We start from the raw sequence: 26,876 nt of genomic DNA, 5'->3' as shown, positions 1-26,876 counted from the left end.
GTCCTGTTCTGTGAGCTTGTGTGGCCTACCACTTGCTCTTAGACGTTTCCACTTCATAATAACAGCATTTACAGTTGACCGGGGCAGCTCTAGCAGGGCAGAAATTTGATGAACTGACTTGTTGGAAAGGTGGCATCCTATGACAGTGCCATGTTGAAAGTCACTGAGCTCTTCAGTAAGGCCATTCTACTGCCAATGTTTGTCTATGGAGATTGCATGACTGTGTGCTCGATTTTATACACCTGTCAGCAACGGGTGTGGCTGAAATAGCCACATCCACTAATTTGAAGGGGTGTCCACATACTTTTGTATATATAGTGTAGTTCTGAAATGTTTAGCCCGAGGGGATGGCATGCATACAGTACAGTGTGTTCGATAACAAAAATATGTTCAGAGAGGCCAAAGGTGGCATTCTCTGCTGGTTTAGGTATTAATGTTGGACCCTTCAATACTGACACCGCTCTGTTTGACCCCAAAGTCCTCACCAACATAAGCCAAGCCTACAGTCCAATTACAGGTACTGATCACACACCAATCAATATAATATAACACAAGTGTCCACAGGGGCCAACTATAGAGTCCACCATCACTATAAGAGGCTGCTCCAGCGTCTATGAGAGATGAACAGTGTTGATCTCACCCTGCCTTTTCTCTGATGCAGGTGTCTTCACAGCACCAGTGAGAGGAGTCTACCACTTCAGGGTCAGTGCCATGGACAAGCACTAATCGCAATACCTGAGAGTATGCTTGTTCAAGATGTGGACAACGACACAGATAATATACAGTTGGCTGGGTTTCCCGTGCATCGGCAGGACAGAACAGCTACGTCTGGTAAGACGAGGGGTGGGGGTGTGTGTCTATTTGTCAATAACAGCTGGTGGAACAGTCACAGAAATGTTGTGAGTGTATCCAATGGAGTGATTCTAGAGATAGAGGGAGACTTGGTCTATATGCGCCTCCCCTCAAGCTTCAGTCTCTATGGTGATAGCGATAACGGCTGTTTATTCAGTGGTTTCCTGTTCTTCCCTATGTGAGGGGAACACCATAAACAGTGTAGAGCCAAAATTATATCTAGACATCGGTTACTCTGAGCTCCATTGTTTCTGTTTTAAATATGCATTACAAAAAATGTAAACAGTGGTCATGACTATTCTTTTGTATAATTTGTTGAATCTTCTTCAGTAACATTATTCTTTCTGTGAATTATGTCTGTATCTTGTAAAAATGCCTGTATTATTCTCCTCAACTAAATGCTATATACTGTCCTATGTTCTTAGAAAAGCTAGTGTAGTAGCAGTGATACGCTCTTAGAAAAAAGGGTTCAAAAAGGGTTATTCGGCTATACCCATAGAATAACCCTTTTTGGTTCCAGGTAGAACCCTTTTGGACTCCATGTAGAACCCTCTGTAGAAAGGGTTCTACCTGCAACCAAAAAGGCTTTTTCAAAGGGTTCTCCTAATGGGGACAGCCGGAGAACTCTTTAAGGTTCTCGATAGCACCTTTTTTTCTAAGAGTGTAGAGGAACAGCCAGAGGGGGGCTGGGAACAGCCAGAGTGGGGCTGGAAACAGCCAAGGGGAGTGCACTACCACCTGTGCCAAAAATCTTCAGACCTCTTAACAGAACACTTATACTTTCACATACAAGTAGCCTACAGTCTTAAAGGGATAGTTAACAGATAATAAATGGGACATGATTTTCTACTTGCCTTGGCTCTTGTTGGTTGACCCAGACAGTATATGGTGTTGCTAATTAGTATTGCAATAAAAGGTATTACTTTCTGTGTATTATTAAATGAATCATGGCTTGACTTTAACTACTACAAATCAAATGTGTGATAGAGGAATGTATTATATATGTAATATAAATCTCCAACTATCCCTACAAGATCTACATCACTGTAGTTGAATCATGGCCTCTATCAAATTGAGCGTCAGTGAGGTTACAGTTTAACTCCCATTTACTCCCATCCACACATGCAGTATACTTATGAATAATGGGTCAGGGTGATATGGTGAAAATATAGTGTGCTGATGGTCAAAACACAAATTGAGGTCTTAGCTCCCTCTAGTAGTAAATAATGAAGTGACATATACAGTAAATACATAGTATGGCTAGTTTAATATACAATGATTAAAACATTTCACAATCATTATAAAACATACAAAACATCTGACTGAGTATAAAGCACGTCTGACACTTAAAAAGCATGTGTAAAATGTCAAGGTTAGCAACAAACATGTAGAAATATATATTAAATATCTTGTATTACCAGTGCAATGACTGTTGCTTTTCTTTTATACATAGTTCTGAAATATCATTACAATAACATTGTAGAACAGTCCATATTATGTTCATTTGTAAAAAATGAATTAGCTCTCGTCAGTAGTGCAAAAGTCTTCACTTTCTCAGAAGCGTTAAAGATCAAGATTTCAAGCGGTGCCATAGCAATGCATATCTCAATTTTCTAAATTATCCCCAGCAGTCAATTTTGGGTACTGCAGAATCTCTAGCATTTTCATTTTCTGTTTTGAAACTTTGATTTGGTTTTGACGTGTGGGTTTTGAACTTGAATGTCTTTAGCAGGATCCACCACACAGCCACATTGCTGGTAATGAACCAACAGCCTCTTCCACAGTGAACTGCACCTCAGCAACTCTTGGTTTCCTAAAAGGAAACAAAGAGCAAATTTAAACCGCCAATTTGCATGTTAACGCCACTGCCAGTAAGGAATGAGGAATTAGAAAATAAAAGACCCGTTCTACGGTCTTCTTAATTCAAGTGTACAAAACAATGTAACAGAATGAGAATCTAACAATAGACATGGGAGGATTGTTAATTCACTTCAAATCCAATTTTATTTGTCACATGCGCCGAATACAACAGGTGTAGACCTTACAGTGAAATGCTTACTTACAAGCCCTTAACCAACAATGCAGTTTTAAGAAAATACCCCCCCCCCAAAAGAGATAAAAGTAGCAAATAATTAAAGAGCATCAATAAAATAACAATAGCGAGGCTATATACAGGGGGTACCGGTACAGAGTCAATGTGCGGGGGCACCGGTTAGTTGAGGTAATTGAGGTAATATGTACATGTAGGTAGAGTTATTAAAGTGACAATGCAAAGATAATAACAGAATGGGGGGGCAATGCAAATAGTCTGGGTAACCATTTGACTAGATGTTCAGGAGTCTTATGGCTTGGGGGTAGAAGCTGTTTAGAAGCCTCTTGGACCTAGACTTGGCGCTCCGGTACCGCTTGCCGTGCGGTAGCAGAGAGAACAGTCTATGACTAGGGTGGCTGGAGTCTTTGACCATTTTTAGGGCCTTCCTCTGACGCCGCCTGGTATAGAGGTCCTGGATGGCAGAGAGCTTGGCCCCGGTGATGTACTGGGCCGTTCGCACTACCCTCTGTATTGCCTTGCGGTCGAGCAGTTGCCATACCAGGCAGTGATGCAACCAGTCAGGATGCTCTCGATGGTGCAGCTGTAGAAACTTTTAAGGATCTGAGGACCCATGACAAATCTTTTCAGTGTCCTGAGGGGGAATAGGTTTTGTCGTGCCCACTTCCCGACTGTCTTGGTGTGCTTGGACCATGTCGTTTGTTGGTGATGTGGACACCAAGGAACTTGAAGCTCTCAACCTGCTCCACTACAGCCCCGTCGATGAGAATGGGGGTGTGCTTGGTCCTCCTTTTTCCTGTAGGCCACAATCATCTCCTTTGTCTTGATCACGTTGAGGGAGAGGTTGTGGTCCTGGCACCACACGGCCAGGTCTCTGACCTCCTCCCTATAGGCTGTCTCATTGTTGTCGGTGATCAGGCCTACCACTGTTGTGTCATCGGCAAATTTAATGATGGTGTTGGAGTCGTGCAGTCATGAGTGAAAAGGGAGTATAGGAGGGGACTGAGCACGCACCCCTGAAGGGCCCCTGTGTTGAGGATCAGCATGTTGGATGTGTTGTTACCTACCCTTACCAATTGGGGGGCGTTCCGTCAGGAAGTCCAGGATTCAGTTGCAGAGGGAGGTGTTTAGTCCCAGGGACCTTAGCGTATTAATGAGTTTTGAGGGCACTATGGTGTTGAACGCTGAGCTGTAGTCAATGAATAGCATTCTTACATAGGTGTTCCTTTTGTCCAGGTGGGAAAAGGGCAGTGTGGAGTGCAATAGAGACTGCATCATCTGTGGATCTGTTGGGGTGGTATGCAAATTGGAGTGGGTCTAGGGTTTCTGGGATGATGATGTTGATGTGAGCAATGACCAGCCTTTCAAAGCACTTCATGGCTACAGACGTGAGTGCTACAGGTCGGTTGTCATTTAGGCAGGTTACCTTAGTGTTCTGGGGCACAGGCACTATGGTGGTCTACTTAAAACATGTTGATATTACAGACTCAAACAGGGAGAGGTTGAAAATGTCAGTGAAGACACTTGCTAGTTGGTCAGTGCATGCTCGCAGTACACGTCCTGGTAATCTGTCTAGCCCTGCGGCCTTGTGAATGTTGACCTGTCTATAGGTCTTACTCACATCGGCTTCGGAGAGCGTGATCACACAGTCTTCCAGTACAGCTGGTGCTCTCATGCATGTTTCAGTGTTATTTGCCACGAAGCGAGCATAGAAGTAGTTTAACTTGTCTGGTAGGCTCATGTCACTGGGCAGCTCTCGGCTGTGCTTCCATTTGTAGTCTGTAATGGTTTGCAAGCCCTACCACATCCGACAAGCATCAGAGCCGGTGTAGTACGACTCGATCTTAGTCCTGTATTGATGCTTTCCCTGTTTGATGGTTCATCGGAGGGCATATCAGGATTTCTTATAAGCTTCTGGGTTAGAGTCCCGCTCCTTGAAAGCTGCAGTTCTAGCCTTTAGCTCAGTGCGGATGCTGCCAGTAATCCATGGCTTCTGGTTGGGGTATGCACGTACGGTCACTGTGGGGACGACGTCCTCGATGCACTTATTGATGATGCCAATGACAGATGTGGCGTACTCCTCCATGCCATTGGAGGAATCCCAGAACATATTTTAGTCTGTGCTAGCAGAACATTTCGGTAGCTTAGCATCTGCTTCATCTGACCACTTTTTTATTGATCTAGTCACTGCTTTGCTTTTTGCTTGTAAGCAGGAATCAGGAGGATGGAATTATGGTCAGATTTGCCAAATGGAGGGCGAGGGAGAGCTTTATACGCTTCTCTGTGTGCAGAGTATAGGTGGTCCAGAGTTGTTTTCCCTCTGGTTGAACATTTAACATGCTGATAGAAATTTGGTTAAACAGATTTAAGTTTCCCTGCATTAAAGTCCCCGGCTAGTAGGAGCACCGCCTCTGGGTGAGCAGTTTCTTATGGCGGAATACAGCTCATTCAATGCTATCTTAGTGCCAGCCTCTGACTGTGGTGGTACGTAAACAGCTACAAAGAATACTGATGAAAACTCTCTCGGTAGATAGTGTGGTCTACAGCTTATCACAAGAAACTCTACCTCAGGCGAGCAATAGCTTGAGACTTCCTTAGATATCGTGCACCAGATGTTTACAATAATACATAGACTGCCACTCCTTGTCTTACCAGACGCCGCTGATCTATCCTGCCGGTACATCGTATAACCAGCCAGCTGTATGTTGATGTTGTCGTCTTTCAGCCACGACTCCGTGAAGCATAAGATGTTCCAGTTTTTAATGTCTTGTTGGTAGTTTAATCTTCCGTGTAACTCTGCGATTTTATTTTCCATAGATTTCACATTTGCTAGCAGAATTGAGGGAAGTGGGGGTTTATACGATCGCCTTCAAATTCTCAGCAGGCAGCCCGCTCTCTGGTCTATCTTTCTCCACCTCCTCTTCACGCAGATCACAGGACTCGGAGCTGTATATCCTCTGCCTCTGACTCGTCACAGTTGTGAAAGAAGAAAAAGGATTCTGCTAGTCCGTGGTTAGTAATTGCAGTCCTGATGTCTAGAAGTTATTTTAGGTCATAAGAGACGGTAGGAGCAACATTATGTACAAAATGAGTAAAGAAATAAGTTACAAACAACGCACATAAACAAACAAAAAAACACAATCGGTTGGGGGCACCTAAAACGTCTGCCTTCTGCTCCGGCGTTTTAGTCCTGTATTGACGTTTTGCCTGTTTGATGGTTTGTCGGAGGGCATAGCAGGACTTCTTATAAGCTTCCGGATTAGAGTCCCGCTCCTTGAAAGCGGAAGCTCTACCCTTTAGCTCAGTGTGAATGTTGCCTGTAATCCATGGCTGGGGTATGGTTGGGGTATGTACGTACAGTCACTGTAGGGACAACGTCATCGATGCACTTATTGATGAAGCCAGTGCCTGATGTGGTATTCTCCTCAATACCGTCGGAAGAATCCCAGAACATGTTCCAGTCTGTGATAGCAAAGCAGTCTTGTAGTTTAGCATCTGCTTCATCTGACCACTTTTTTATAGACCGAGTCACTGGTGCTTCCTGTTTAAATTTTTCCTTGTAAGCAGGACTCGGGAGCATCGAATTATGGTCAGATTTGCCAAATGGAGGGCGAGGGAGAGCTTTGCACGAGTCTCTGTGTGTGGAGTAAAGTTTTTTCTCTCTGGTTGCACATTTAACATGCTCTGGTTGCACATTTAACATGCTCTGGTTGCACATTTAACATGCTCTGGTTGCACATTTAACATTTTCAGTGCACACTATTTCCTTAATTTAGACTCTAAGGGCCGGTTTCCTGGCAACAGATCAAAGCTAGTCATGGACCGAATAGCATGTTCAAAAGAGTTTATTCATTAAAATGCTTTTTAGTGCACGACTAAGCTAAATCTGTCTGGGATATTGTCTCTTTGTGTGCTACAGAGGTGCCTGATATGAGTCAACAAGGTGAGCAGAGAGACATTGGCCATATAATACCACCTGGAACAGTTTCTTACCAATAATGCACAGTCCCTCCTGAGCCCGAGTGATGCCCACATTGACTTGGTTTGGGTCCATGACAAAACCAAGCTTCTTGGTGAGCCATGCTTTGGTTGGCTCTGTGTCAATTTCCGACTTGGGACAAGAGCGCACAGTAGACAAGATGACATAACGCCATTCACTTCCTGTAGAAAAAAAGTATAAACACTCAGCTGGAGTTCAGTTTTCCTTCCCTTTCTATATATTGTATTTTTTATATACTGTAACTTTGTGCCTCATGGACAAAATAACTGTACCTTGACTCTTTGTGATGGTATTCACGTTGACGTTCTGGATATGCTTCATTAACAGGGTTTCGTTTACCTTGGCTACCTGGGCATTGTATGGCGTCAGAATAGCTATGTCGCTAGCCGCCACCCCAGCATGTTTGATCAACAGAGAGGCGATGCGAACCTGACAAAAAACAAAATGTTTATGTGTCACAACAGAATTATGCATTGACAGTGTTTCCAAACATTGCTTGGTGGTGGCTGCTCACCGATTCCTCAGCCTCTGCCGAGTTGGCCTTTGAGTTCTCATTCCCCCGTTCGGTGGAGACCACAAGACTGATCTCTTTTCCGTAAACGTGTCCAAAAAGGATGGGCGTCAGATGATGAGACTGAGCGAGCAGGACACTGTCTTTCGGAGTTGCTCCAGTCTTGAGAATACCGTTGTAGAACTCCTTTGAAGGAAACTCACAAATGCGCTTATGCTGAAAAGACAAAATTGCAGTGAGTGCTTCCCTAGTTCTATATGAACAAAATGCAAATGATAACAAAGACAATAGAGAATGTTCGTGCAAGTTTCTAATCAGATGTGGAATGTTAGAGAAGAATCAAACCACACAACTTCTACAATAGAACATGGAAATATTTCCCAAACCAATCCATGCTTCATACCATTCTGTACTGCGTATCAAGCATCAACGCCTTTTCCATGTAACGCTCAAACAGAGATTTCCTCATGCCCAACCTTGCTGAAAGATCACTGTGCGTGATGGGCTGCAATTGCTTGTGATCGCCGAGTAAAACAATCTGAAAGGAGAATACATAATCATAAAATAGGTTATATATAACCTTTCCCTGCTTGCAAATTGAGAAACGAATTAGCAATTGATTATCAATTACCTGTTCAGGTTTATGGGTCACAAGGGGGATGAAGGCTTCAGGCTCAGTTGCCATGGCACACTCATCAATGATAATCTGTTTCAAATCCAGCTTGTAGAAGTTGGGATTTGACGCCGCAGTACAAGTGCAGAGAATGACATCATGCCTCATCAACTCATGATTCCGAGCATGACTTAGGAGGACTTTGTAGCTTAAAGTTAAAAGGTATATGGGAAAATAAGACACCAAATTGATAGAAAAATCATTAAAAGTATTTCATAATTATACATGAATTAGGTAAACGTTTTCTCTTCAAATAGAATACTATGTGGTTAATTATTTACATGAAAGTAAGTTACCTCTCAATCTCCTTGTCTGTGAGATCCTCTCCCCTTTGAATTCTTGCATCAAAATGAATAATTTCATTGGAGAATGGGTTCGCAGTCATCCGAATAAGATGATGCAATGTGATGGAACTGAAAACAATAAAAAAGCAAACCATACTTTACACATGCATATGCAGACATCAAGTCATAATTGTTTATTCCACGTAATGATCAGTGATAAAACAAATAGTTGTGCGATGCCAATATAAAGCCTCAAATGTCATTATAGTCCTGATTTCCTTGGCACAACCAAAATAAACACTGACGGTTCTTTCTCTGCACTTAGATAAAAGTTAGCTGACCTGAGCTCTCTCTTGGGTCTCTCTTCCCTGATTGACCTGCGTGACAGCTTCAGGTTGCTGCCAGGGTAGGGAAACTCCAACATCTCCATCTGCTCACTGTAAACACGAAGTGGCCTCAACACCTTCCGGAGTTTCAGAAGTTGACCTTTGACAAATATGATGAGACAAGTTTTAGTGCTATGCAGTGCTTGACTTATACTGAAATAGATGCCGCTACTCATTTTGGGTGTCGGTACTGTTTATATTTAGGTGCAGGAACTCCTCAATACTTCTGAGCTAATATTCTATAGGAGGTACAGGAACTCAAAACATTTTGAGGTGCCGGTAGTCAGTTCCAGTAAGCACCTGCTAAAGTTAAGTACTGGTGCTGTGACAGTGGTATGGTAATCTGACTGCAGATGTATCTGACTCAATGAGACCTCACAAAAAGAGAGCGACACAGGCCCACATTGAAATAGCAGGCAGGCATACCTAACATCATTTAAGGATAAGGAGAAGGGGGGGGGGGGGGATTCTTACCAGCTACAACGTCCACCGATTTATTAGAGGGTCCGCAATATAGAATGCACCTCCTCTTTGAAGACCCACCAGCAGCTTTAGGCCTTAGGTGGTTTGGGTCTTTTTGGTTTTGCAGAAAGAACCAATAAACAAGGTGGACTCCAACCACCGTCTTCCCAGTGCCTAAGAAAAGGATTAGAATGTATTAAGATTCTAACTGAACTGCATGAGGAGAAAGGTAATATAGGCTTTGTAAAACATCAAAGTGCTTACCTGGTGGCCCCTGAATGAGAGTGAATCGGTTGTCGAGGGCCTCTTTAATTGCTCTGGTTTGACTGATATTCAGATCAGGAAACTTGGAGGAATGAACTTTGATCTCAAACCTGGCAGGTCTCAGCTCTTTAGTTACAGGTGCTGTGTAAAACATTACCACATAACGTCCTCACAACCTCACTTATTACCAACAGACATGAGACATGAATTTACCATGAATTTATTTGTCAAAGTTAAAACTAAAATGTGTAAAAATTCAACAGAGAGTGAATTTGCGCTTAAAACTAATTTACTGGTATACTGTAGATGGTGGCTTGTCTAGTGTTGTGTTCTGAAATAAAATGTGTTACAGTGGCTTGCGAAAGTATTCACCCCCTTGGCATTTTTCCTATTTTGTTGCCTTACAACCTGGAATTAAAAATAGATTTTTGGGGGGTTTGTATCATTTGATTTACACAACATATACTACTTTGAAGATGCAAAATATTTTTTCTTGAGAAACAAACAAAAAATAAGACAAAAAAACAGAAAACTTGAGCGTACATAACTATTCACCCCCCCAAAGGCAATACTTTATAGAGCCAACTTTTGCAGCAATTACAGCTGCAAGTCTCTTGGGGTGTCTCTATAAGCTTGGCACATCTAGCCACTGGGATTTTTGCCCATTCTTCAAGGCAAAACTGCTCCAGCTCTTTCAAGTTGGATGGGTTCCGCTGGTGTACAGCAATCTTTAAGTCATACCACAGATTCTCAACTGGATTGAGGTCTGTGCCTTGACTAGGCCATTCCAAGACATTGAAATATTTCCCCTTAAACCACTCGAGTGTTGCTTTAGCAGTATGCTTAGGGTCATTTTTCTGCTGGAAGGTGAACCTCCGTCCCAGTCTCAAATCTCTGGAAGACTGAAACAGGTTTCCCTCACGAATTTCCCTGTATTTAGCACCATCCATCATTCCTTCAATTCTGACCAGTTTCCCAGTCCCTGCCGATGAAAAATCCCCACAGCATGATGCTGCCACCACCATGCTTCACTGTGGGGATGATATTCTCGGGGTGATGAGAGGTGTTGGGTTTGCACCAGACATAGCGTTTTCCTTGATGGCCAAAAAGCTACATTTTAGTCTCATCTGACCAGAGTACCTTCTTCCATATGTTTGGGGAGTCCCCACATGCCTTTTGGCGAACACCAAATGTGTTTGCTTATTTTTTTCTTTAAGCATTGGCTTTTTTCGGTCCACTCTTCCATAAAGCCCAGCTCTGTAGAGTGTACGGCTTAAAGTGGTCTCATGGACAGATACTCCAATCTCCACTGTGGAGCTTTGCAGCTCCTTCAGGGCTATCTTTGGTCTCTTTGTTGCCTCTCTGATTAATGCCCTCCTTGCCTGGTCCGTGAGTTTTGGTGGGCGGCCCTCTCTTGGCAGGTTTATTGCGGTGTCATATTCTTTCCCTTTTTTAATAATGGATTTAATGGTACTCCGCGGGATGTTCAAAGTTTCTGATATTTTTTTATAACCCAACCCTGATCTGTACTTCTCCACAACTTTCTTCCTGACCTGTTTGAAGAGCTCCTTGGTCTTCATGGTGCCGATTGCTTGGTGGTGCCCCTTGCTTAGTAGTGTTGCAGACTCTGGGGCCTTTCAGAACATATGTATATATACTGAGATCATGTGACAGATCATGTGACACTTAGATTGCACACAGGTGGACTTTATTGAACAAATTATGTGACTTCGGAAGGTAATTGGTTGCACCAGATCTTATTTAGGGGCTTCATAGCAAAGGGGGTGACTACATACTACACCACTTTTCTGTTGTTTATTATTTTGTATTTTTTTAAACGAGTTATATTTTTTATTTCACTTCACCAATTTGGACTATTTTGTATATGTCCATTGCATGAAATCCAAATAAAAATCAATTTCAATTACAGGTTGTAATACAACAAAATTGGAAAAACGCCAAGGGGGATGAATACTTTTGCAAGGCACTGTAGGTGTATCTACCAGAGTTTGTCCTCTTGCCAAGAGAAATGTTCTTCACAAGTTCGTTAGCCTGAGTGAGGTTGTCAACGGCAGCCTCTTTACGCCTGAAGATAACACAGAATCATTCATTTAATTTCACATTTTATCTTCTTTCGACACTACAAAACACATTTGTATTTGAATATTAAATAGTCAAAATACTTACACATCAGGTAACAGCTTTGGAATTAATTCTACTGTGAATCTTGTATCTTTCCCGAAGACCCTCTCTGGAATCTTGGCAATGGACATGTGATTAATCCGGAAGTCTATCTGGACATAGGAGAGTTTTTTAGCTTCATCCTCATCAGTGACCCCAGTGGTTATTCCATGAGCAACCCAAATGAGAGATGGGATATTGCTGAGGTCCACATGCTGATCATCATCAGTGCCATTGTTTGACAAATCCACTCGATTTTGGTACCTCATGCGGATACACAGAAAGCTGTGTTTGAGACCATACTCAATGGCCCACTGTTTCATCTTCTCAAGTGACAACTGGAAGAATCCACCGAGTTGACTCTCCTTCTGTATCTGTTTCCATGTCAAAGGCACATCTTCAAGGACAATGCTGTCATTTTCTGTTACAGCGTTGGAGGCTGACTCCATCTCACACAATGGTTTCCATATCTTCTGATACTCCTGGTAAGTGGTGTATGTTTTCTTCGATGAATGGAGTGCATACTTGGAGAAACACAGAGTTGGGTCTTTTGAGTGCTCCAAGCAAATCTCAAACTTGTTACGTACAACCAGCATCTGAACCACAGGTATTAATAATCCCCGCTGTGTGTCAGTGCCCAGTTGCACCTTCAGCGTTTCACCAGACTTTACCCTCAATGGCAATTCAATGTAATGACCTGGATTTGGATTGGTTCTGGCCATCGTTGGTGTATATTGGAGCAGACCTGAGCAGACCTGTTGGTTATCATTGACACTTGAGCTAATGGTCTGTAGGGATTGGAACACGATGTCCAAGTTCTCCTCCTTCAGAGCTGACAGCATCCCTTTCCACAAGTCTGTTGGCACTGATGTCACAAATGGATGAGGTGACTGTTGTTGCAGTTCAGCGTGGATGTTCTCATTTGTGAAGGAGTATACTCTTCTCTTCCATTTCAGAACCACATGGTTGTTATGTTCATTGAACTCTGGTTGGTCTGTCAACTGCAGATCCCTATACATGATAGGGATATCTTCTGGCATTGAGGATCGATTAAACGGAAAATACACCCTTAAACTGTTTCCAGCTGGGGAGGCATCAATGACAAAGGCTATCTTCTGTGCACTTTGATTGTTCAGCTGCGATGCAAAACTCAAGCAATGAGCTTTCCTCTCATACATTTTTTGCTTTTCAGATTTTCTCGAAAAACTCAGACAGGACTGGTCAATTTCCAAAGAAGTGTACCTGACTGCTTTGTTTTCAAGAACTGAGTGCAGGAGCCTCTGAACAATAACGTCCACGTACCGACGAATGGGCGAGGAAGCCCAAGTGTAGCTTTCAAGCTGAAGGTCATAGTGGCCAACTCTAGATAGGTATGTTGAGTTAGAGCGTAGAACATATGCTCTATGGATCGTCTTCCTGAGTTCAATGATCAAAGGCAGTAGCTGGGGATGAATGTCATCAGTTGCTATCAGGTCCACAATTCTAGGGATATCCTTGTCTTGAAATGCTGACTCAAGACTCCTCACAATGGATGTTAATAGAGAGAATGTCTCAGATGGCTGGACAACTTGACCATGATGGTCTTTATTCTCTGTTCTCGTTGCAAGCATCTGATTGGACACACCTGGGTAAGGTTTAGAAACCGCATTCCTCTGGTTATCATCAACGTTACCAATCTGATCAATGCAGTGACAGAAATGAATGGACAGGGGAATCAGAGAACTGTATTTATCTTTTAGTTGACAAAGCTTCTCTGTGTTTGGCTTGTCTTGGCATCTGACTGGGGTGCAGCTGACTGTCTTTGCATCTTTGAGCAACAGTTCAGTGACAGCGTGGTTAAACATAACCATGAGCTCTTCCACCATCTTATGAGACCGTCTTCTACCAACGATTACATCATCATCAGGGGACTTATAGTGCCAGTCTTCCTGTTTCCTGTCCTTTCTGTGAACCTCAGAAAAGTGACATGCTTTGGCGAGGCAGCCCTCTAAAGTGTCATATCGTTGGTCATTAACATCAGAGTTTTGGATGATGTTTTCAGCTTCCTCATATGACAACTTTCTATCAGACTTTATTTTAGATAGGCTAAACTTACTTGTCTTGATGCGGTCTGTTTTCTTGTCAATTTTCACCATCAATGATATGGCATTTCGTTCACATCCAGGGAGTAGACTGAAATACTTGGTGCTCAGACAAAGTGGGAACATATAAACAGGCTCCTTTCCAGGGGGATAAAAAGCAGTTCCATTCTGTTGTGCATTTTTGTCCAATAGGCTGTCCTTGGTCACAAGGCTTGCAACATCAGCAATGTGAACTCCAATCTCGTAGTGTTGACCTACATCTCTTACACTGATGGCATCATCAAGATCCTTGGAATGTGCTGGGTCAATTGTAAATGTTATGAATTCTTGATAATGCTTTCGATTTTGCGTATCTGTGTTCAGTTCCTTGAGAATTTCATGGTCTTTCTCAACAGAAGTGGCCCTTGTCAGTTGATACTCTATGTCCAATACTTCTAGTCCACTATCTAAAGATGCCACTTTGGGAAGGACTTTTACGACAACTCCTAAAGGGTATCGAAATTGCTCTCGCCACTTCAAGACTTTGACAACAAAGAGATTGTTTCTTTTGGATTCCTCATTTATCTTCACAAACTCTTCAACTCTCAGATCCTCCAGTTTTCGCACGGCAATGTAGTTTGGCTTGTCCCTCCAAAATGGGGTGTATATTTTGGAGACGCAGTTGTTGATGGGTGTCATCACCTGGTTGTCATAGTTATCAATGGTACAGACAAACACCATGGAGGCATTTTCAACCTTCACCACATCTAGAACTTTCCCATTTGGGGGATGACACTCATTGTCCAAGATCTCCACAACAACCTGATCTCCAGGAAAAGAACGACCAATATTCTTTCTACCTTTGATAGAAATGCGGAGGGAGGGCTCTTCAAGAGGTATGGCATAGCCTGCGTCAAACCTCTCCATACTCAAGTGACAGTGTTTGTAGATACTCGGGTCTCTCTTTATCAATGCCTGAAGGTACAAAGGGGAGCTGTCTTGGCTTGTGTTCATCTCAAGTCCATTTATTGGGTTGACAATTGGCTCCCCCTGGGTGATACCCAACAGGCCGTCAGCTGTTACAGTGACTCGTACATCTTTACCCTCGTCAAGAAGCTCCCTCAGTATTGGGTCATCTATGTCGGGTATCTCAGATATGGACGAGTCACTATCACTGTTGTCCTCCTCATCCCCTTTGACAAATTTTGAAATCTCTCTTACTTCTTGTTTCAAGTAATCTTCAGTAAGGGTTTGTGGATCTGCACTGTTTTTGCTGATGCAGTGGTCTATGTAGGCTTTCCATATCCTTGAGCTTTTCCCAAAGTAGCAGAGAGCAGCAGCATCTCCAACTACAACAACCTGGGATTGAGCCCTAGTCATGACCGTGTTCAGTACGCGAGCATCGTTGAAAAACTCATGACAAAGTGAGTCAGAGGAAAGGAGGCTGTCACGGGTTTGAACGGCTGTCAATACAATTGCCCTGAACTGTTTTCCTGTTAAGAAATGAAAATATGTCAATGTTTTTAAAGTATACAACCCATTATTATGTTCAAGGAAAAGGTTATATGAAAGTCAAAATTACAGTCAAAAATATACCTTGAACATTGGCTATATTTTCCACAGTTACTTGGCCATGTCTTTTTTTCCGAAGCTCTTTCCTAATCAGTGAAACCTATCAACCAATAAAATTATGACATGTAAAGCTTAAATACAATATTGTTGATAGTTTATCATTTGCTCAAGAAATACATTATAAAAATGGTGGTATGTTCAAAGGACAATTTACCTGGCATCCTTCAGACAGGACACAAATTGAGCTTTGATCCTGATTTCCCCATGCGGGTGGCCAATCTCTGAGCAGATTTTGCACTACTTCAACCACGGATGCAACCTCTTCACGATTAAACCACGACATGGATGTGGTGTCCAAGTGAGATTCTCCTCTGACATGGTGGAACCTCAGGGGGTGGCAGTTCGGATGAGCAGGAACATTACCTACAGCCTTGATGGCATCAGACTTGCCAACGTAGAAGTTAGTGGACACAAATTCTACTATCTCTTTGGTGGAGCGATAGTTCTCGTTGAAAATGATTCTGCTTTTCAAAGCTGCACTACTCTCCTGGGCTTGATAGTGGTGGAACAGACGGTTCAGCAAGGTATGATTGGAGCGTTGGTCATCGTCCACTGAAAAGAGCTTTGGTCCCATCTGCATGTGATCTCCAGCTAGAACCACTCGAGTTACTGGCCCAGCCAGACCAAGGGCCATCAGAGCTTCACATTCAAGCATCTGGGACGCTTCGTCAATCAGGATGTGGGTGAAGTAGCCGCCAGGAAGCTTCAGGTCATGTAAGTGCCTTGCCATTGCAGTAGTTGTTATGACCACCCTACAGGAGTCAACTGTATCTTTGTCAGGTAGGGAGAAGAATTGTCCGTTTTTGGAACGATGACAGTACTGTAAGGTGATCTCATCAGTAGATTGTACCGATGATTCCTCTGCCTTTATTCTAAGAGGTTTGATTTCAAGATCTCCAGAGTTGACAGACTCATGGAAATGACCCTTCACATACAAATCTGCAGAACTGAAGAAAATAACGAGTGTAATCTCTTCTATGGCTTCACTTACAATACACTTTTGTACCAACAATAATAATTCACCAGGTTTTAATAAGGATAGCATGTTCCAACTATACAAAATTCTATTACTTTTCATAACTTCTACTGTACTATTACAGGCTCTAGTTACATATACTTGTTATGATTATAAATATATTGAACATTTGGAGGCCACATAGTGCATATTCAACCCATTGAATAACCAATATTATAATTACATTACATTTCTATTTGAGTAATTTAGCACTCGGTCTTATCCAGAGCGATTTACATCAAATCATCTGTCTCCTACCTGTTTGTAAGGGTGCAGATCAGTACTCTGGTGTGAGGCTGCCGTACCAGCTCTTTAGCTGCCGTAGCGAGAGTAAGGGTTTTCCCAGTTCCAAACGGTCCATAAATGAGGAGTGGTGAGACACTTCCTCCTCCATCAGTGTCTCCAATGATAAATTCCATAGCTGCTTGCTGCTTTGCATTGAGGTTGTAATTTTGCTGTGTTTTGCTCACAGGGACAATGCAGTTACTGAAGTCTGGTAACACTCTCTCTGTGTCTGGAAGGAGATCTATGGCTTGGTGCATCTCACAAAACTTCAGACGATTCAGCTGGAACTGGACTTCCATTTCACATGTTTCATTTTTTTGGAGCTTCAGGTCAGAGCAGCATCTTTCAGACAGCTTCAAGTGCATTTTATTCTTACTTGTGGTGTCTTTGAGGATGATGGCTTCGTAGACCTTGTGACTTTGATTATCTGAAGATACTGGTGCTATGAGAGCTGATTGGATGCTTCGTCTCAGCATCAAACCCTCTGGGATGTCTGGGGTGAGATTATAAGGAACTGAGACAGCACAGAATAGTTCCCCCAGAGGAGCTATCTTCATCCCAAACTGAGGGTCGTCTACAGTGGCCTCTAGGGTGACCGACAAAGTGATGGTTGTTTGAACGTTGAGTCTAAAAATGTAATAGAATGTGGAGAGATTTACTGTAGGTAGGTTGATTGCCATTTTAACTCATGTATATTTACCATTGTAGCTGTTTCACTATATAGTACTCAATAAATACTATAATTGCTCTCATTACCTTGAAACCACCTGATCTTCTGCCTGCTCCTCTGTGTACAGGAAGCTGTGCATCCTCTCTTTGTAGTTCTGGTGATTTATGGGCATATTGCAGTCATGTGGTTTATATCGCATACAAATCTGAGGCTGGTATTCCTTAAGCAGCTTTTCCTGTGCCTCTGTCTTCTCCATGTATGGGATGATGTCCCTGTTCCCCTGATGCCAGCGTTCTTGATTTAAAGATGGATGGATGTCGTCCTCTGGTGGCGCCACTAGCTGAATGGAAGGCTCTTTTCCAACATTAACTTTGAGTTTCTGCAAAAGCACTGGCCTTGTGTCAAAGTCGAACACCAACCACTGTTCGTAAAGACCCGGGTTGTTGGACTTGAAGGACACGGTGATGTCATAGGTCATGTCTGAGTTACAGAACGGTTCACCCGTGGAGTAAGTGCAGGGCTCAGGACTGTTTTCATCCAGGGAGAAAGAGGCTCCAGGTTCCTGTTTCAGTAATGCTACATGTGCAAGTGGTCTCTGTAAAAAAGCATTGGACACAATTCATTAGGTGCCACTACTACAATATTGTGAGTTAAGCAATTTGGACACAATTTCTGTTGCAGATGGAAGTTGCAAGTGACATCAGCTCAAGCAACTTTGCTGCTACACGAAGCAATTCAAACGCAATGGAAATGACATGCAACATCCAATCTTGTCATACATCACATCATGGTATCATAAATTATTTGTTTATCCAAACATTTGATAATTGTAACAGCACCAATATAGACAAAATGCTGGCTGTACAATTGAGTTAGATTGGCAAATAGGCAACATTTTGGCTATCATGTTTTATCAAGCTAGCTAGCTAATCAAGCTAGCGACAAGCTAAGCTTGCTAGCTAGTGCAGTTGATGTTGGACAATGTCAGTTAAAACTGGACAGAGAAAGGTCTGGGTTCACTTTTCAAATTAAATCTGTTGACTGACTATGTACATGAACCATGACTAGCCATGGTGTCTATAATTATTTAGCCATGTATCTTTTGTCATGGTTTACAGCAGCACTGACAGTTGTGTTGACATGACAACTGGGTCAGAGTTCCGAACAGAACGATATGACGAGTCATGTAAACCTTTTTCTGCTGACTGGACATTGCATACAGTCATTTCTGTGAAATAGGATGGATTTATATCTCTTGCGATGCAATGCAACTACGACGACGACAACACTGAGAAACCCAGATGCAGTAAAAGTGCAGTAACTGCAGTCGAGTGTGGTATTTTGGACGCACTAATTGCAGAATAACTGCAGTGTACTGTTGTTGTACTGTAGCACTAAGTGGCCACTTTGCTTGGAGTACTCTTTGACGTGCAACAAGTTAATAATGATATGTTAGCCTTACCTCCGACTGTATTCTGAACTTCCATGTCAGCGGCACATTTTCTCTTTGACCTGAAATCGTCATGTTCTTGTCACAGCTGATATTCACACCAGACACTGCCTCAGACATCTGAAAATGGAAGGTATAATCACAATGGCACAGAATGTTTCAGTTTGTGTTAAAAAGCTTGTAATATTTCATACAGTGTTGATGTAATTATTGTATCAAGGTAATTTGCTTAAAAATCAACTTCTGTTAGGCCAAATCCCTTCAATGCTTCAAATCGGTTGACCTGGAATGACTCCGGGGTGTTGGGTTACATATCCACAGCCATTAGAGGCTCGGTTGTTCCACTTTAACAAAAATTCTCTGATAGGACATCAATTTGTATTTTACAGGCACACAAGATGCATGTCTTATAGCATGTCAATTGTAAAGTTGATTGTGAGTATATGTAGAACATTTTGTTGTTGTTGTTGTGTAAAACGTTTCCTCATGGTTCTATTAAAAGTCATGTTCTCAAATTATTCAGAGAATGTTAAGAAACAACGCTCTTCTGTGGGAATTTCAATACTTCAGAACAACATTTTCTACAGGTTTCCTCATTGTTCTATTTAGTCATGTTCTCAGAACATTAAGAAAACTTTCCATAAAAACCACAAGAAATCATTAGCAATGTTCAAAGAACGTTCTAAGAATGTTATTTAAAAATATATACATTCCATTCTCAGCATCGACAAAACTATCTCTATCCTCTATCTTCTTAAGTGTGTTCAGGGCGTAAAGAGTGCTTGTTTCCTTTGTATGAGTTTAAAAAAAAACATGGTATGGTATGTCATGACTTTGCCCTGTTGGATGAGGTTTATGACCCCCCATATATACCTTTCCCCCTTTTCTCTCCACTCTACAGAATGGACTCTTGGAAAGCCCTTTGTTAACATGGAGAAAGTATGGTAACATCAAAAGGTTGGGGAATGGAACAATATTTCCCGTTCTCAACCAATATTTACCTTTCCCTTTCCCTCTCAATATTTTCCTCTCTCAACTTTCTCAACCAGAAAGTGTCCGTTGGTACTTAAAGAACATGATGTCAGATCAGTTGTCTGGGACATTATATCTGATGATAGGACGACATAAATTGTATCTTGGAAAGTCTCCACATTCTAGTTATCAGATTCACATGGAATTGTTGTGCAATTTAAATGTTTAAATATGAATCTATTTGTGAGAAGACGAAATGTGATTTCAGCTTCTAAATGAGAGAATTGTTTTAATAAGTAAACTTATGCTCACTCAATGGCCATGCCCAAGTGAACAGACATTGGATGAGAACTATGAAACACACCCTTCTCTCCCCCAGTATTTTATTTGACTGTTCTACACTGTGATTGGTTGATACAAAGCAGTACCTCTCCTCAATGTACCCTGCACATTTCTAGGACAAAGAAAATGTATTCAAAAAAGTGGCTGAAGTTTCGAATTTGTATGCTCATTTTTATCCAATTTCAAAAACAATTTCAAGTTTGGAGATACAAGGTTTTCTTCCAACAGAGACTATGCGTACCCTTGGTTGGCCCATTTTTATACCTAGTCTAGAAAGTTAGTTCATAGTAGCTATGTTTCACACAAAAAATTACCTAATGTGGCTAACGCTAATTAGTGCTTGCAAATGCACATCTCTCAACAACTGAATCTAGCTAGCTGGCTGGTGAGTAGGCTAGATCTGATTTGACAACTTGTAGACTAACTTGTTGAGATAGCTAATGATTATTTTACTAATATAAAAAACTGGCTAACCAATAGTAGGCCTATCTTTGTGTTAGCTATTGACAACATTAGCTAGATCATTTATTGAATGTGGTAGGTTGATAAGATTCTAATAACTTTCCTATGATTTGTGTCACAGCTGTTCAGTTGTGCAAGGAAAAAATCATGACTTCAATCCAAAGCTGTGTCCTTCCCCACTTGAATGTGTTGTCACCCCGTTGTATCAACCAATCACAGTGTCGGATGAACAAAAAACGATTAAAAAAAGAAATAAAATACACATAAATCATAATCAGAACAATGTACACTACCGTTCAAAGGTTTGGAGTCAATTTGAAATGTCCTTGTTTTTGAAAGAAAAGCACCTTTTTTGTCCATTAAAATAACGTAAAATTGATCAGTAATACAGTGTAGACATTGTTAATGTTATAAATGACTATTGTAGCTGGAAACGGCTGATTTTGAATGGAATTTCTACATAGGCGTACAGAGGTCCATTATCAGCAACCATCACTCCTGTGTTCCAATGGCATGTCATGAGTCGCCTCTTCACTGTTGACGTTGAGATTGGTGTTTTGCGGGTACAATTTAATGAAGCTGCCAGTTGAGGACTTGTGAGGCATCTGTTTCTCAAACTAGACACTCTAATGTACTTGTCCGCTTGCTCAGTTGTGCACCGGGGCCTCCCACTCCTCTTTCTATTCTGGTTAGAGGCAGTTTGCGCTGTTCTGTGAAGGGTGTAGTACATAGCGTTGTTCGAGATCTTCAATTTCTTGGCAATTTATCGCATGGAATAGTCTTCATTTCTCAGAACGAGAATAGACTAATGAGTTTCAGAAGAAAGTTCTGGCCATTTTGAGCCGGTAGTCGAACTCACAAATGCTGATGCTCCAGATACTCAACTAGACTAAAGAAGGCCAGTTTTATTGCCTCTTTAATCAGCACACAGGTTTTCAGCTGTGCTAACATAATTGCAAAAGGGTTTTCTAATGATCAATTAGACTTTTAAAATGATAAACTTGGATTAGCTAACACAACGTGCCATCGGAACACAGGAGTGATGGTTGCTGATAATGGGCCTCTGTGCGCCTATGTATATATTCCATTAAAAATCAGCTACAATAGTCCAGCTACAATAGTCATTTACAACATTACGAATGTGTACACTGTATTTCTCATCAATTTGATGTTATTTTAATGGACAATTTATTTTAATTTTCTTTGAAAAACAAGGACATTTCTAAGTGACCCAAACTTTTAAACGGTAGTGTAAATATATATATTTAATAGAAATGGCCTTACAATAATAGCTTTGTTAAATCTATCCCTGTTCTCTCTCAGTAGATTGTCCTGGTATGAAAGTAAACCCTGCTCTTCAGCAGCAATAACTGTCTTCCGATCAGTCTTGTCTCTTGTGCGCCACTCCTGTAGTTCTTCCGCTGAGTGAGCATCAACACAGTTGCTCCCAAGCTCACATGTAGAGGCCCTCCTATGGATAAATTACATTACATTTAATGTTTTAGAAATATGAATCACATTAGATATCCAACTATAAGTGTCTGAAGAATAGGATCAGACTTATTTTATCACTGGCACAGTTATGCTGGGCTGTGATCTAGTCAGAGGAGACATACTGTATATTGTGTTGAAAAACAGCATTGTCTGATTTTCAGTGTGCTATCTATTTACTAATTTGTTTGCTATATAGGCCTACTGTGGAATATGCACTGAGTATACAAAACATTAGGAATACCTGCTCTTTCCATGACATAGACTGACCAGGTGAATCCAGGTCAAAGTTATCCCTTATTGTTAAATCAGCTTCAAACAGTGTAGATGAAGGGGTTAAAGAAGGATGTTTAAGCCTTGAAACAATTGAGAGATAGATTGTGTATGTGTGCCATTCAGACGGTGAATGGGCAAGATAAATATTTAAGTGCCTTTGAACGGGGTATGGTAGTAGGTGCCAGGTGCACCGGTTTGTGTCAAGAACTGCAACCCTGCTGGGTTTTTCACCCTTAACAGTTTCCTGTCTGTATCAAGAATGGTCCACCATCCAAAGGACATCCAGCCATGTTGACGTAACTCCAGCCTTACTTTTGTTATGACTTTTATTTTGCCTAAATGTATTGAGGCACTGTTATTTTGTACCCTGGAGGCTTTTATTTTGAAAGCAATAGTATTCATAGGAGCACCTGCGAGTGTCGAGAGAGGGGGAAGGAGACTGCTTGCCTGTATCTCTTGGTCCAGGAGAAATTAAAACACAAGCAATATTTTTCCGTTATAACCCATGTTAAAAAAAGTTCTGCTGAACCCACAAGTCCTCCGGTGGAGATAGGGTTAAATACCTACAACAAGAAATAAGGGTTACAAAACTGTGGGAAGCACTGGAGTCAACATGGGCCAGCATCCCTGTGGAACGCTTTTGACACCTTATAGAGTCCATTCCCCGACGAATTGAGGCTGTTCTGAGTGCAAATGGGGGCAGGTGGGGAGGTGTTCCTAATGTTTGGTATACTCAGTGTATGTGTTTTGTGATACTGACTGGGTGTAATGTACTGTACCTTTCACACAATTTGTAGGTTTGGTTGGTTTGAGGTGGGTCTCGATACTTCCACTCAGTCGTTGTCTCATTGTTATACTCGTTGGTCCTTTTCATGTGATTGAATGTGTTGAGGTGGCTCTGGAAACCTCCCCATGATGACAACCATAGATTGCAGGCTTTGCAATAGTGCTGGGTCTGAGACAGAGAAGCTGCTGCCACCACCGGCTGTACAGCCGGAAGCAGCTCAGCCCGAACAAACCCCTCCTGGCTCTCAGCATTCCACACGGTCATCTCTACCACACTGTGTGCAAACCAGCATCGATGGGCGCCATGAGAGCATTGCTCACCTTTCTTAACATACTTACAGTACAGCCATGAGCGGCTGTTCAAGTGGGGCAGGAAGGGCAGCGGCCTGACTTCCTCATACAACAGTGTATTTTTGTTGTCACAAAGAACTAGAGTTGCCTTCCAAACGTGCCTGTGTGTGGAATTGCACTTCGAGCTGTTGCCCTTATAGGAGATCTTTCGTGGACTGTGATGGAAGCAAGTTTCGCAGAGCTCCATGAACTTGCCAGGGAACTGGCGCTGAATTCTCTCTTTAGTCGTCATAGCGTGATCCCAGGTTTTGTCTAAAATTAAAAGACAAAGCATGACAGGTTTTTGCACATAGATCAATATTAATTTAGTCCATTAATGAATTATTGATAGAGGCAAATGGTTGTGTGACACTTCAGTCCTTGATATCATGCATATCTAAACTTTTACTAAAGAGATTAGTTTAGATTAGTTTAGTTAGTTTAGTTATGTCTGAACCTTTCTTGTAATAAGTACATTAATAATTAATCCCAGCAATTTGAGTATTGTGATACAAAAAATAGTGAAAGTTCTTAGAAAATTGCTTTGAAGTGTGAACCAGCAACATTCCTTATACTGGTCCAGTTAACTTGGCTAACACTAGCTGTACATTTAATTATCATGCAAACAGAAGGTAATAGTGCCTTTAGCTTTATATTACCTACATAGAGGCACATTATAGCAAATAAAGTTGGAGGAGTTTCCATAGCTGTTTCCCAACAGATAAAAGGGGAAACTCAAATGTGTCACAAGGGGTAAAGATCTGAAGCATACGGTGGGGGCTTCCACTCACCACCAGTGGAAGGGGTAAAGATCTGAAGCATACGGTGGGGGCTTCCACTCACCACCAGTGGAAGGGGTAAAGATCTGAAGCATACGGTGGGGGCTTCCACTCACCACCAGTGGAAGGGGTAAAGATCTGAAGCATACGGTGGGGGCTTCCACTCACCACCAGTGGAAGGGGTAAAGATCTGAAGCATACGGTGGGGGCTTCCACTCACCACCAGTGGAAGGGGTAAAGATCTGAAGCATACGGTGGGGGGCTTCCACTCACCACCAGTGGAAGGGGTAAAGATCTGAAGCATACGGTGGGGGCTTCCACTCACCACCAGTGGAAGGGGTAAAGATCTGAAGCATACGGTGGGGGCTTCCACTCACCACCAGTGGAAGGGGTAAAGATCTGAAGCATACGGTGGGGGCTTCCACTCACCACCAGTGGAAGGGGTAAAGATCTGAAGCATACGGTGGGGGCTTCCACTCACCACCAGTGGAAGGGGTAAAGATCTGAAGCATACGGTGGGGGCTTCCACTCACCACCAGTGGAAGGGGTAAAGATCTGAAGCATACGGTGGGGGCTTCCACTCACCACCAGTGGAAGGGGTAAAGATCTGAAGCATACGGTGGGGGCTTCCACTCACCACCAGTGGAAGGGGTAAAGATCTGAAGCATACGGTGGGGGCTTCCACTCACCACCAGTGGAAGGGGTAAAGATCTGAAGCATACGGTGGGGGCTTCCACTCACCACCAGTGGAAGGGGTAAAGATCTGAAGCATACGGTGGGGGCTTCCACTCACCACCAGTGGAAGGGGTAAAGATCTGAAGCATACGGTGGGGGCTTCCACTCACCACCAGTGGCCGGAAGTAGGATAAGATGGAGCAAGCTGAAACTCGGCCGACATTCTGCTAATTTTCTCATAGATTAAACTTTTGACCTTAGTACACACTGTTCATAACCAATTTTTGTTTTGGAAACAGAAAACTATGTTTTGTAGCCTTGAACCTTTGCCAAAGTGCAAGTCTAAGAAGCGGTAGATCTGTTCTATGTGCGCTATTTATAGATAAGTCATTCTCATTGAAAGCAAGTCTAAAAAGTGGTAGATCTGTTCTATTGTGCACTATTTCTATGCTTCCCTTTCTTTAGTTTTAGTGTCTTTTACTTTTGGTGTTGTACACCAGCTTCAAACAGCTGAAAATACAATATTTTTGGTTATTGAAAATACTTTTCACAGCGGTTTAGATGGTAGAATGATTCTCTACACTATACATTGCCTGTTTTGTCACATAAACTGAAATTAGGCTAACTATTAGAATTTTAGCAACCAGAAATGGCGGTGCGATTTCTGCATATTGCACCTTTAATTGTTATAGTATCTGTAAAATAAGACTGTCTGTAACCAGCAATATATGTAAGTTTACTCTGCTTGACTTGGACCTTGCTTTGCACCTGTCACCAAAATGATCAAATGATCTCAATAAAAGTTTCTTCAAAACAATATCCTCTAAATAGCAAAATATAGCATTAAGAAATATATATATATATATATATATATATATATATATATATATATACACATTTTTTTATTAATTAATATACCTATAAAGCAATTCTCAATTCAACAGACTAACTGGTCTCTAGCTATGAACTGCAGGTGTGTGGTTAGTGCATTGGGTGGTTGCTGGATCGAATCCCCGAGCTGACAAGGTAAAATCTGTTGTTCTGGCACTGTGGATGTTGATTAAGGCAGCCATCTGCACCTCTCTGATTCAGAGGGGATGGGTTAAATGCAGAAGACACATTTCAGTTGAATGCATTCAGTTGTACAACTGACTAGGTATCCCCCTATCTCATTAAAAAACATTCTGTGACTCCTGAGGTATCCAATTCAAATCTCTGTAGGTATACTGTAAGTCGCACTAAGAGAGCAAGAAAATAGTAACATTAACTGCCAATTGATTAATTTGTATACTGTCTGACAACATCTACAGCTGGATGTGGTATGACACAAGAATGCAGCGCAATCTCAATGAAGTATTAAAAACCATGTTAGAGACATCATTAAGGCCATCTGTCTATATTACTTCATGCGTATGAACCACTTACCTTTCCACTATCAACGTAATGAACAACAACAGGAATATAAAAATATACTTGCCTCTTTAGGAAAATGTGAAATGTACCATGGCTATGATGTGTTGTCCTCTTGAAATAAAGTCTGTGAAGTTATTCATAAGCTCATGTTACGCTACAGTTCCGACACACTTCTTGGCTGAATATCATATTGTCTTGTATTGGATTAGAAACACTTCAGGAAGTGCTGCAGTATTTATGTCAACAACCACTAGGTCCCTCCCTAGTAACAGCAACAACATTACAGTTTCGTTTTTATGCTGAAATGAAACCTAAAACATACTGTAGGTTTCACTATGAGGTGGGTGTAGAACCGTAGGACACTGATGAACTGTTGAGATAACTGACCACCACAGCTGGAGGATGGCTTTGCAGGGAAATCAGGTTTCATTTATCAGGAAGGAATGCACACACCAAGGTCTAACAGTGACGTATTGTGAGGTCATACTTTGCTGACATGCAAAATAGGCACAGTTATTAAACCATAAAGCCAGCATGATAACATTGTGGTATCAGGTGCCTTCAGAAAGTATTCA

General features: G+C 41.9%; 1 protein-coding gene across 2 annotated transcripts; it reads right to left on the bottom strand.

The window, feature by feature from the left end:
- Positions 1–2,100: 2,100 nt before the first annotated feature.
- On the bottom strand, positions 2,101–26,540 carry helz2a (helicase with zinc finger 2a). 2 transcript variants are annotated; one of them, XM_029693082.1, is made up of 20 exons: positions 26,366–26,536; positions 23,098–23,707; positions 21,836–22,022; positions 18,788–18,895; positions 17,412–17,920; positions 16,629–17,282; positions 15,510–16,302; positions 15,320–15,395; positions 11,670–15,216; positions 11,486–11,568; positions 9,483–9,623; positions 9,231–9,392; positions 8,712–8,856; positions 8,383–8,499; positions 8,045–8,234; positions 7,817–7,951; positions 7,417–7,629; positions 7,175–7,331; positions 6,896–7,063; positions 2,101–2,665 (listed from the first exon to the last, which is right to left on the bottom strand). In XM_029693082.1, exons 2-20 carry the CDS (start codon positions 23,685–23,687, stop codon positions 2,517–2,519), a joined length of 8,124 nt encoding a protein of 2,707 aa, XP_029548942.1. In that variant the 5' UTR covers positions 23,688–23,707; positions 26,366–26,536; the 3' UTR covers positions 2,101–2,516. The 2 variants fall into 2 exon arrangements, with proteins under 2 accessions (XP_029548942.1, XP_029548943.1); XM_029693083.1 differs by lacking the exons at positions 2,101–2,665; positions 6,896–7,063; positions 7,175–7,331; ... (4 more) ...; positions 8,712–8,856; positions 9,231–9,392 and having other exon boundaries at positions 9,540–9,623; positions 11,458–11,568; positions 26,366–26,540.
- Positions 26,541–26,876: the final 336 nt, after the last annotated feature.

The sequence above is a fragment of the Salmo trutta genome, chromosome 16 (assembly GCF_901001165.1).
Source record: "Salmo trutta chromosome 16, fSalTru1.1, whole genome shotgun sequence".
NCBI classification, from domain to species: Eukaryota; Metazoa; Chordata; class Actinopteri; order Salmoniformes; family Salmonidae; genus Salmo; species Salmo trutta.
Note: the sequence above shows the minus strand (reverse complement) of the source record. Positions and strands in the feature narration are given on the sequence as shown.

Coding starts and splice junctions, on each gene's coding strand:
- helz2a (XM_029693082.1), bottom strand. CDS start 23,687: ATGACGACTAAAGAGAGAATTCAGCGCCAGTTCCCTGGCAAGTTCATG. Junction 22,023..23,097: donor ACCTACAAATTGTGTGAAAG/GTACAGTACATT, acceptor ATTTATCCATAG/GAGGGCCTCTACATGTGAGC. Junction 17,283..17,411: donor GAAGATCAGGTGGTTTCAAG/GTAATGAGAGCA, acceptor TTACATTTTTAG/ACTCAACGTTCAAACAACCA.